The 12,605-nt window shown below is 39.2% G+C and overlaps 1 protein-coding gene across 1 annotated transcript; it reads left to right on the forward strand.

Moving 5' to 3' along the window:
• Nucleotides 1–3,078: 3,078 nt before the first annotated feature.
• Nucleotides 3,079–12,188, forward strand: slc16a1a (solute carrier family 16 member 1a). Its single transcript, XM_086199952.1, has 5 exons — nucleotides 3,079–3,513; nucleotides 7,407–7,675; nucleotides 9,672–9,815; nucleotides 9,979–10,752; nucleotides 11,211–12,188. Exons 2-5 carry the CDS (start codon nucleotides 7,459–7,461, stop codon nucleotides 11,405–11,407), a joined length of 1,332 nt encoding a protein of 443 aa, XP_086056078.1. The 5' UTR covers nucleotides 3,079–3,513; nucleotides 7,407–7,458; the 3' UTR covers nucleotides 11,408–12,188.
• The last annotated feature ends 417 nt before the right edge of the window (nucleotides 12,189–12,605 follow it).

Here is a 12,605-nt window from a genome sequence, read left to right on the forward strand (position 1 = left end):
GTTATATCCACAAAGGGGGGGAGTGATCATCAGTGTTGGTTTGTCTGCCTGTCAGCTGGATAACTCAAAAAACTTGTGGATGGATTTTGATAGAATGTGGGAGGACGATAGAACTTAGAGGAATGATCACTGTGAAGACTGACTTTTCATTGTGGCAACTCTGGCGAGCCGGCTAGTTTTGATATTTCATCATAGAACAGGAAAGCGCACCAACTGTAGTCCAGATGGTCAGATCTTTTCAAAACTTCCCGGCTTGCGTACAGTCCTGACCTGACAACACTGACAAGCCCACAGCCAGAGCATCACATAGTGGTTAGGGGGAGTACGACTGATGAAGAATATATTTACATCAAAATTGCGCTGCATTGCCCTCCCATGATTTACAGCAACGAAATATGAGTTCTTTTGTAACATCGAGTGGATTCTGGAAGTGATACTTGCACCACATCACGGCCTCACACGTCACAGCCTCACACTGTGATGTCCGTGGGGGTGTGACGGCCCTCTCATCACCGCTTGCATCTTTAACTAGGGCCAAAATTAGGGACTGAAACTCTGCCTTGGTGGAGGTCTGCACTCTCTGAGTGCCCTTTAGTTTTGTACATGAGTGCAGTTTGAGTACCCCGTCCTCAGGATTAAGAGGTGCAGTGTAATGAGTCCATTGCCTCGAGTTACAAAGATCTAATTAGTGCATTATATTTGTTTGTGAGCCATTCAAGAGACTAACACGCCATTAACTGCTTTCCTGAGGAAACGATGCATTGTTGTCAAAGCTGGATCTGTACAGAGCCTCAGTTATTTTAAGGCGTATGTGTCTCAGTGACTGTCTTCTTTGTCAGATATTTTGGCTAAAAAAGCTTTTCTGTCCTGAAATACACATATAGAAGCAGCAGTGACTTTATTTGTTTTTTTGTTTGAGGTGGAGTTGCAGTAGTATCTTTTTAGGCAAAATCTTTCCTGTCACTGAAGCCACCAAAGGGAATGGATTTTCCCCTACTTGGACTCCATGAACTAATTGGCTTTTGCAACATTCTGCCCTCCCCATGACCCTCATGAAGACCCCACTCTCTCAGTCAAGCAAGCCAGGGTTTACTCCACTTTCATTTGTACCACCTTTCCTGGGCAAAAAGGTAATTGCCGCTGACTCCTGACCCGTGAGTGTCACTTTCTCTGGGCCATGGTGCAATTGCATTCAGTCCAGTTGTTGGAGCAATATTTTGTTGAATTCCTGGTTACACTGCTGGTGTTGTATTTCAAAAACTTTGTTTCACATCGAGCTGGCAAGTCAACCTTATGTGGTCATGTCTGACTAAAAGGAAGAGGTATGTGCAGCAGACTTGATGAGAGAAGGTATAGCACTCCTTGACAGTCAGTCACAGTAATGAAGAAAGAACACTGGCGTACGTTGACTGAGCATGTCCTTGTTTGATTGAGATTGAAACACTGTAGCACTGCGGCTTATTATACTGTATAGGAGCTGTGTTTCACATAGCTGAGCTAATCAATTTTAATCCCTCTGAAAATGCTATATGGTAGCGATTATCAACCACTGAGCTGCGAACCCTACCAAACCTCAGAGCAGCAAACAGTGCTGAATACAAAAGCAGAGGGGACACAGACAAGAAAAACATGTGACATTCTTCACAATACCCACCCTGGATGCTTGCTGAATCAAGAAGAACAATGTCCATTCAAAAATAGCCCTGGGTGTTGAACACCAGGTTTGAAAAAAGTTCAAAACGCAACACACAAGCAAATATGGTTTGGACTTTGTTACGGAATTAATTATTTCAGCACGTTTGATTTTTTCATCCACAAATGCCTAATAACTGAACTCATACAAATTTAAAGGATAGAAAGAAATAGCAATAAAAGAACAGCAAGCTACCTAATATATTCAGGGAAAGAAGTACATCTATTAAATATGAAAAAGCAGGTATAGCGATAAATATTAATATGCATATCAGGTTGTTACTGTCCAGCGAAGAGCTTAACTGTTGCAGTTTGTTGCAACTACATCCTGATTACTAAACAGAAACCCTGGACTTCTCAGGTAAGATTAAAAACAATGAAATCTCAGGGCAACGGCAGGTCTGACACGTAGGCCATCGACACCCAGATATCCTGGGACAGGAGAGTAGATGATGTCATTGCTACTTCCTGAATCTAGCTTCAGCTCACAAGCAGGTGCTTATCTTCGACGGATTTGCTCCAGGTCATAAAATATCATTAAATCCTCATTACCAGAGGTTGAACAAGAGGACGGAGAGAGAGAAACAGAGAATCTGAGATTATATATGTATAACCTCTCAGTTTACACAAGAGATATTATCTGTGAAAGGCGTGCTGTAATGTTATCTGACAGATGCACTTTCAGATTGAAGGCAGAAATAACTGATAACTGAATGCAGAAAAATCAGAGCTTTAACAAAAAGCTTGTTTTTGGCCACTGCTCAGTGTTTTTTCAATGTATGTGAGTGAGTGTTTGACTGTGTGCATATTGGAATGTTCATTTCCATACTTCACTCTCTGCACTTGTGAATACACCCCAACCCTGGAGAAAACAGTGAATTGCAGAATGCACTCTCCTGTATTCTCTCTACCAAAAGCAATAAAATCCTTACTGGAGAGGAGGAAAAGAATTTGAGCCAAAAACATAAAACAACGTAACAAAGAGAAATATTGTTTTGGTGCTGTCAAGAGTTTGAGTGCACTTTGCAAGAACACGTTGCTTGAATGACCTGTACTCTGGCTTTTCCTTTCCCAAGCTCTGATACAGGCTCATTAATGAGTCCTTTGGGAGTTTAGGAGAAAGGCTTAACAACATATGAACTATAAAATGTAAAAAAAAAAAAAAATTGTCTCTTTCATGTGGTTGAGGTAAACAATGTCTGTTGTTTGAGTAAACAGTCACACTTTCTAATATCCAATTGAACAGCATTGATAAATCAGCCAATGGAGGAAATGAGTGTCTCAGAAAGCATCTTATCTCTTAGACTGCAGACATTCTTCGATATCCTCTTAGGTCACACATACCAAAGGGCCATGTAGTGAATTACCTTGTGTGTGTGTGAGCTCAGTAAATGACAGAGGGGTGGAGAAAGCATTGTAGGGGCATGGCAGTAAGCCTCCCACAGCCAATAAGAAGTTGGCAAACTTCACAATTTAGCTGCACAGTGTCAAGATCATCCAACGGTTTGATCTGGGCGCCGAATGAACTCAGCTACTCAACTTCACTTTAGTCAGAGGAAGCAGATGTAGTTGAAATCCGAGGTGCCACTGGCGAGTTTGGGACTGTCAAAGTGGATATAAACCAACAGATCACTTCTGGAGTATCCGTCCTCATCTCTTTGCTGTGAAACATATGCTGTGATTTTTTATTTTTTTTTTTGTTACTCCATACATATTCAAACACTCAGTCCTATCCAATGATGTGTGCACTGTGTTAACGTGCCTTCAGGACTTCTCTTTATCTGCAGAGCTCAACTGGCCTGTTTGAGAGCTCCTGCCCAGGTAAGACGCTTGACACTATGCACATTTGACATGAACCAAAAATTGCTGTCAACATAATTACTTGCATCTAAGCTGGACTTTCATCAAATGTGCATTGCTGTGCCACTGCTGCAATACTTGCAATGTGTGATTTCCATGAGCAAATACTTGATGTGTGATTCTCCTGTACACTAAATAGACCAAGTCACCAGATCTAATAAGTGGTATTAAAAATCTTGAGAGACCCAAGAGGCCTAAAGGATGGCTGCGGGGACAATGAATGAAATATTACTAGAAGCAAAGAATTCAATTTTTTTTTTTTTTTACATCAGGTTGAGCTACTTTTGTTGGGATTCTTACATTTTTATTAATTTAATCAATCAGTTAATCCAGCTGAATTTGATAACTAAATATATATTGCAAAAAATAAAGACAAGAAATTTCAGCTTAACAGGGGATCAGTAGAGGTGGTGCCACTGAACTGATACTTCTAGGCTGCATCCCCTCATTCTCCCCTCTGGTAATTTTTTTCCTGTCAAATATTTGCTGTTATTCGGGAAAACATAACCTCCTATCCCTAACCCTAACCATAACTCCTAATCCAATATTAATGATGACTCTATCGCTTCATGTATCAAACCCTGACAGTGCTACAGCGATGTGACCCATGTTAAATTATTTCCAAAGAAGCTCCAGCCTGAATCCCTCCAGCAGTGATGTTGTGTGTCTGCTAATGTCAGAACCCACTGTACTTTGTGCTGGCATGCGTGTGTCGTCGAGAGGCACCTTCAGACCGCCTACTGTGACTGCTTTATTTAGACCTTTACAGATTCAAGGGGTGAGCATTGATATCTCCTCCCATTTTTCTTCTTTTTTTATTTTCTTACATCGCTTATGTTTCACTTGATTTGTGAAATATTTGTCTTCATTTTAAAGCCAAGCAATCAATCTTTTAAATGAAATTATCAATGTTTTCATCATTTTTGTTGTTTTACCATTTCATCTTGTCTATATTTGCGAGTGCAGCTATTCATCATATAAAGTTAACAGTTGAATTTTTCATTCTTTAAAGATTATGCTGTCTCTTCTGCCAGCCAATCACCAGAACTGCACATCTGACAGGCCGCCTGTTGGATGTGTGGAGACTTTTCAGACAGCGAATATATTTCAAGCAACTTTGCTTGCAGTTATGCAGACCTCTGGTTTTCAAAGAGGAGTAGATTACATCTGTGATGAGACCTCCAGAACATTCATGTCTATTATTTGTCAAAAGGTGGCTACAATATCAGAACTGTGACAATCACCTTTGCACTTTTACACCTGAATGTAGCCCACATTAAACCATTTCATAACAAGTATAACAACTCTTCTGAGCTGACATTTAAAATGAATAAGCTTCCCTGAACAATGAGAAAGGAGTGTTTGCTGTTTCATGCTGTCAGTTCACTTTTAAAACTGTCATCCAAAGGTGTATCCACTGACAGCTACGCTCCGTCATGATATCACCGGCTCACACTTTGGCGATTTGTAATACGGTATTCCAGCATGGCAGCCATTTCACATAGAAATGTGAAGGCTTCTTTGATAATCTGACTGTACTTAATGCACATCCTCCATTCTCAGTCTCAGAGAGATGCAAACTATATAGAATATGCATCTTATTATGAAAAATAAGCGTGTAAAAAATAACAAGTTGTATTTGACGTGATTGATTACAAACCTGTCCTAAACAATGGCCTGTAAGCTTCGGAAGTATGAGAGTTGCCAAGTATATGTATGTGATGTGTGCAGGGTTTTTGAAAAAAAAAAAACAAAAAAAAACTGACACTATTATGAAACATTGTCAGTTTTTTTTTCAAACCATTCCTCCTCTATCTGATGTAAGTGTCCATGTAAAAGTATGTAGCTGCTCATCGTTTGGTGAGGCTGTCATCTTACAAAAAAAGAGTCCAGTGTGAATCACATGTAATTCAACTGTATGATATGAAACACAAAAATCCAAGTATGTTATTTGTTGTCGATAGAAATTTAATCTGTTTCAGCCAAAAAATTAGCATTTTTGCAAACTCATGCTCCATTTTCATATCGGCATTGTAAATAGGAGACATGACGTTTAATCCATCTTCAATTATGTATTGAAGTACCAGTAGAAAAATGTAGGTGGCACATTTACAGCTGCATAGCTGCAGCTAAAATCCCAGCTCAATAACAAAAGTTCTTCAACACATTAAATATTTACCTCTCACTGCACACGACTGGCTTATCCTATGAGTTTTCAGAGCTCTAAACCAATTCATCAACCAAATCAAGTCCTCCGCGGGTAAAAACACTATATCCTCATCCATTCCTGAACATGGCTCTGAGCTATCAAGCAGCGTGGATTCAACCCATATTCACACTCTGATCGATGTTCTCTCTCAATTGTCTCCCCTGTGTAAACAACACAGTAAGTTGTTTGACTCTGCAGATAGACTTTTATTCATCACCGCTAAAGAGAGACTGTGGAAGATCAGTGGGTGAGAGCTCAGTGATACATGCAGAGTGCAATTCAAAGCAGAGCAAGTCCACAAATAGCATCCTTAATCGCAAACTCTGTTATCCACTTAGGGAAATGTTCTTTGACAAATCTGTTTTCCTTTCAAATATGCACGGAAGAGTATCAGAAAACTAGAGGTACTCAGAGGCACTTATAGGTCAAGGAATATACAGTAAGTTGTTAATAGTGGTGGCGAATCTCCACTGTAAAACAAGAAGGAGACTATCGTCCTACACACAGGTATTTGGCCAGCAGGATGAAAAAGATAAAGACCAATATTGACAGATGAAAATTAACATGGATGTAGTGTCTTCATAGGGAGCAACAATCAAAACATTAAAAACATTTGGGAAGGGCTTGATGGATTTAACAAGGCAAAATATGGCTACTGTTGGAATTACACCTCTGCCATAACACTTCAGTCAGTGTACTCTTTCTCTTTCCAAAAAAAGTTGCATCATAGCATCACGCACTAAAAAGAAGAAGCATATATCATCGTACCTGGATGAACTAAAGAATAAAAGGAATATGCAATATAAGTGAATACATTTGACAGTAAAAAAAATAAAGTGAAAGGGGGAGTCACGGATGTTTGGTAAAGTTGAAAAGCATCTGAACCCCAGCTCACAGCTGTGATTCATTTCTACGGTGGAGGAGAGTTTAACCTGGTTTTTCAGCAATCACAGCAACCACTCAGTTGTGATGCAGCACTTTCAAAGCACCACCAGAGACACACCGAAATACTCACCTTCAACCAAGCTCCTCTTTTTAATTGATACACATGCATTTTTATTAGTCCTTAATGCAGTTTTCTAACACTTGACATTATGGGTTGTTTTTTTTAGGTTGTCTTAGATATTTCTTATGTTTATGTTTTCCTCTCATCGATTGGCTATGCGCTGCTGTTTACGTCATGTCTGCTGCTGGCCTGTTCGGGGGTTAAATTCTTGCGTTTGATATATTTAACAGGCTAGTATGACGTAGAAGCCCTCTGAACTAAACCATTCTGTTTAGTTAGTTTTATATAAGTAGACACAGTAATTGTGAAGTAGCCCACTTGATATTCTATAATTTCCCATTTTCAACTTCTGGATGAGTGGTTCTAATTGAGTTATTGCTTTAGCTGATGAAATTTCTAACAAGGCTGCTTATGAAACTGTATCTTGAAGGCTCATCAGTTGATTCTGATGCCAAACTAATCAAAATATCACATGAAATAAAATGAGTGAAAGTGAAAATTGCCACTAACACAAACCCCGTATTGTCGTTATATTGCAAATATCCAAGTTAAGTGAGTTAAGCAATAATATGCCTAATAAAAAGTTGCTCAAGCTGAAAAAGAATTGACAGTAATTTAATGTTTTTCTCTCCTTAACAGATCGCCGCACTTATAAAACATACTGAAATAGAAGAAGACTTTAGTAGTGAAAATGGCGCCTGCTGTCGGTGGTCCTGTAGGCTACACTCCCCCTGAGGGTGGCTGGGGATGGATGGTGGTAGTTGGGGCCTTCATCTCCATTGGCTTCTCCTATGCATTCCCCAAATCTATCACAGTCTTTTTCAAAGAGATTGAGGTGATCTTCAACGTGACCAGCAGCCAGGTGTCCTGGATCTCTTCCATCATGTTAGCAGTCACGTACGGCGGAGGTGAGCTTAATTTCTGGATCTTGGCACAGTTGTAAGAGATTTATTTCTGCAGTGTTAAGTTATAAGCCGATCTGTATCCTTTTGCTCAAAAGCACACTGTAGTATTTCTACCTCAGTTTGTCTACAAAGAGGCTACACATTCTGAGAATTATGCTCTCGTACAGATATAAAACAACAGTTTCTCCTCTATTTGAAAGCTGTTGTTAACTGGAACACATAAATGGGTTTCCAGCTTGTATACATGCTGATTGTTTCCCCTTGTACTTGGCAAGTGGAAGACTACTAGGGGTGTGGTTGTGTTCCTGCGCTGATGAGATGAATGAGACGCTGAGTGATGTCACGTAGATCTGGCCGGGCAGGTGATGATAAGACTCTATTTATGTGCATGATACTCAACACAGGGGGAACAGAGTTCAGAAGAGCTCTCCTCGTCCCTCAAGACTGTCTGCTCTGAAATAAAAACACTGCACTTCTCTTTACTCTATGTGTGATAAACTGGTAAAATAATGACTCAGGCAACTTTTTGTAATCTCAGGGAAGTTTCTGAAAAGTATTTCTTTCGCGTGCCAAACTGATAGGAAGCTGAAAATATTACAGCATATAAAACTACTTTATGTCAAGAGTAGAATTTATTTAAAAGATCTGCAAGCAATAAACTAAAGGTGGCTTTTTTTTTTCTACCAGGCTATATTAAATTTGAATTTCATTTTAGTGCTGAGTGTACTGCATGTAAGAATACATTCAAATATTTTGTTATACACGCTGTAAAAGCAAGTTAATAAAGGTCTGCTTTACGTCAACGGTATTTCATGTCAAAATTTCAAGTTGATCTCTCATTGAGAAGCAAGTTTCCCCATCAAGAAATCAAAGCTGCTTATTGTTCACTCGCACATTCTCCTATTAGGCACTCACCAAATGAGACTTCCAATTAATGCAAATGTTTACATGTAAATGTACACAGCTGAAAACAAGCTTTGCATGTAAATTGCAGGTAAGTAGGGAGATGTTTGTCAGTGCTGTGACAGTGGACTTTGCTACTGAGCTCATTCTGAGCACATCAGCAGGATAAGTTCATTAATAACTCACTGTTGTGTACCTCTGCACGCCTTCGATTTTTGATCAATTACATTTAGAATATTGCACAATGGTTCATCTCCAACCTTTTTAAGTCTCTCTGTAAGGCGGAAGGAAAGAACTCATTGTTAGTGTACAGAGCAGCTGAATTACAATTTAAAAACCCTTTGTCTTGCAGTGTGTTGGCAAATGAGTCTGGACATCCTCTAAACAAAAACTGTCAGTTTCTATTTAGGTGCACTGGGTAGTGCAGGGATTTGGCAGGGAGGCAGTCTTGCTTGTGGATCCTCATACCCATTTAGGCCGGTTGTTACAAGCTGTAGATGGAATTTCACAATTAAAACCCTCCTTACACTTCAGTCATTGTTTTTTTTTTTACAAATCATAGTGATTCTCTTATGTGGAATCAAAGACACATGCATATTCATAAGTTGAATTACTGTTGACTGATTCAAGCAATCCCTCAATGAAGCCTGTATATCAGGTGCCAACATAAAATAAAAACTTGAAAGAAGATACAGGTTTTAACCCCATACATGCACAATATCTGCAAACCCCCAAACACACACCCACCCTAATACACCCACCCACTTGTCGGACCTCCAGCAATCTCTCAAAGGCATTTATTGTCAATTTAAGGAGACTCTTCCAACAAAATATTCCTCTGTCATATTTTATGAATCTCTGAGCCAAATAAATGATTATTTCATTACAGCTCTCATAGTTTTTCTGACAGACTGCATTATTAATGGCATGAGAACACATCTACTGCAGTGCAGCACTAACAAAAATGATTGCAGAGGTTGTTTGAAATTGCCGTACTATAGATATGACACTGAAGCCCTCTGGTGGACAAACGGTGCATTGATGACTCGGTCCAAGTTGCCATCTTAATATTTGTACCCTCTATCCCGATTCTCAGGTCCTATCAGCAGTATCCTGGTGAATAAATATGGGAGTCGTCCTGTGATGATGGTGGGAGGATGCCTGTCTGGATTAGGCCTTGTTGCTGCCTCTTTCTGCAATTCTGTTCAAGCACTATACTTCTGTATTGGTGTGGTGGGAGGTACCTAACTTTCTAATTTGCTCATGACTCATGTGTGCGTCACTGCAAACTGCTGCCACCTAGTGTTCATGGAAAATTAAAACTTTAAATAGCTTATGATGAAATGTTTCTTTTTCAGCCGTGGAAGTAAAATACACTGACTATTTTCAAATTGTGCTTTTAGGTTTGGGATTGTCTTTCAATCTGAACCCTGCGCTCACCATGATTGGAAAGTATTTCTACAATAAACGTCCTATTGCTAATGGCATCGCCATGGCTGGAAGTCCCGTGTTTCTTTCCACCCTGGCCCCTATAAACACCTGGCTCTATGACCAATTTGGCTGGAGAGGAAGTTTCCTGATCCTGGGTGGCCTGCTCTTCAATTGTTGTGTTGCTGGATCCCTTATGCGCCCGATAGGACCAAAACCAAAACCTGCTGAGAAGTCAACAGAGAGGAGGACTGTAGTACAGATCATCAACAGTTTCATTGACCTTTCCTTGTTCAAACACCGTGGATTTTTGCTATATATCATGGGCAATATTGTCATGTTTTTTGGTCTTTTTGCGCCACTGGTGTTTCTAAGCAATTACGCAAAGAGTATTGACATCCCTAAAGAGAAAGCTGCTTTCTTGCTGTCTGTCCTTGCTTTTGTGGACATGGTTGCCCGGCCCTCAATGGGCATTGTGGCGAACACTAAGTGGGTCCGGCCAAGAATACAGTACTTCTTCGCTGCCTCTGTGTTGTACAACGGTGTGTGCCACGTTCTAGCCCCAATCTCAAAAGACTACAAAGGCTTTGTGATTTATTCCATCTTCTTTGGCTTCGCTTTCGGCTGGCTGAGCTCAGTATTGTTTGAGACCTTGATGGACCTGGTGGGAGCCCAACGTTTCTCCAGTGCTGTTGGGCTGGTCACTATTGTGGAGTGTGGTCCTGTGTTGTTGGGGCCCCCTCTTCTAGGTAACTATTCTATTCACACTGCAACGACCAAAATCTTGACAAGTGCCTCTAATTTCTTGTCCAAAAATCAAATTGCAGTTTATAATCACTTTAGAATAGCATCTCAAGAAGATAAATCAGCTTTTATAACCCTACAGCACTATATTGGGTAATATATATAAGGGTGTTACTAATTTTCACTTTACTGTTCTATGGTTAAGATAATTGCAATAGCACATTATTTTACGAACAAACAACTTGTGATAGGTAAAACTGCAATGAAAAGGCAAAATTTACTCAAAAGTATATTGTTTCAAAAACAAGCCAATTCATTTCATGAAGATGCTGCTCGATTCTGTCTTAAACTGTGTCAAGTTTTTTGTTTTGTTTTTTTTAAATTAAGAGACATTATCATTCCCAGATGTTTATGTTTTGTGCCACTAACAAAAATGACAAAATATTACTCTTTCTCTTCACAGGGAAGTTCAAGGATATCTACAAGGATTACAGATACACATACCAGGGCTGTGGGATCCTCCTTATTGTCTCCAGTTTTTTCCTGTTTCTGGGAATGGGAATCAACTATCGGCTGCTGGCCAGGGAGAAAAAAGAGGAAGAGAGGAGGGCCAGGGTGGGGGGTCATCGGGGCAATGTTGCCAAGGAGGACACTGTCTGAGTCTTTGTGTCACATTTTAAATGTTGGATTCAGTTTAAAAACTGTTAGATGCATTCATGATAAAAGATGCCTGTGTGAAATAGAAGATAAAACATTCTTCTGTCTTATGATTCAACCTCTGCTTATTATGCAGCATGAACAGGACCACAGGCCGAATCACTTATATTTTCAAATGCATTCAAATGTAAAATATGTATACCCCTAAGAACAATCCACTTTAATAACTCTAATATTCTAATGGGGACTGTTACGACTTGTTGAATACTCAAGTTTGCAATAACCTTTAAAGTCACTTACATTAATAGGATTATATATTATCACAATGTATCAGTCGCCGTAACTTTCCTGCACAATATACAGAGTTTAACTTTCTTCTGCGCACTAAAAGACAATTGGATTTAGTTAAACATGTGCACTTAAGGGCTTTATTTTTTAAGAGACTGCAATCATTCTTTGTGAATGCATGTAATTATTGTATTCAACTCCATTTTCTTGATGCACCATTTCTAAAACACTCTTCAACCCTTTTTTCTTCTTCTGAGGGACCTGGCAGCACTGCTTTGTTCATGAAGGTTTGATCCTTGGTTCCACTTTCATTTGGATTAATACGCAAGTATATTTCTAGGTTATTCATTCTGAGTTTCTCTTTTATACATGTTTACCTGGCCCATTTTTTATGATGAAAAAGAGTCAATTAATATGAAGGCATGAAAACCTCATTGCATAACTGTGTGTATTCCCATGATAGGAAAAGGTCCTATTGATTGCAAGTTACTGTATATGGAACACTTCCAAAAGTCAAATAAACTGTCATTTGACATCAAACAAAAGCCTTTTTTATTTTGTCTTGATATAAATTTATGGCTTTTTTTCCCTTTACATTAGCATTACACTATGGTAAAACTGATGTAATCGGTGGCATTGGTTGTTTTACTAGATAAAGATACAGTTTTAAACTGCATTAATACAATAAACATCCTCATATAGTCCATACTTGGCAATATTAGATATTGTTATACTGCTTTCACTACTTAAATTGTCATTCATTCAGCAAACAGTCCAATTATGTATTCAGGCCTTCAAATTTATGTAATTATTTAACGACACCCATGCATGCTATAAACAGCACTTTGTCACATAACATGGCTACGTGTACTCTCTGGAATTAAGGAAGTTAAAGGTGTAAAAAGTGACCATT

The sequence above is a fragment of the Aulostomus chinensis genome, chromosome 3, assembly GCF_037954235.1.
Source record: "Aulostomus chinensis isolate RoL2024-O1b breed Wild chromosome 3, RoL_Achi_v1.0, whole genome shotgun sequence".
NCBI lineage: Eukaryota > Metazoa > Chordata > Actinopteri > Syngnathiformes > Aulostomidae > Aulostomus > Aulostomus chinensis.

Coding starts and splice junctions, on each gene's coding strand:
- slc16a1a (XM_086199952.1), top strand. CDS start 7,459: ATGGCGCCTGCTGTCGGTGGTCCTGTAGGCTACACTCCCCCTGAGGGT. Junction 7,676..9,671: donor AGCAGTCACGTACGGCGGAG/GTGAGCTTAATT, acceptor CCCGATTCTCAG/GTCCTATCAGCAGTATCCTG. Junction 9,816..9,978: donor CTGTATTGGTGTGGTGGGAG/GTACCTAACTTT, acceptor TTGTGCTTTTAG/GTTTGGGATTGTCTTTCAAT.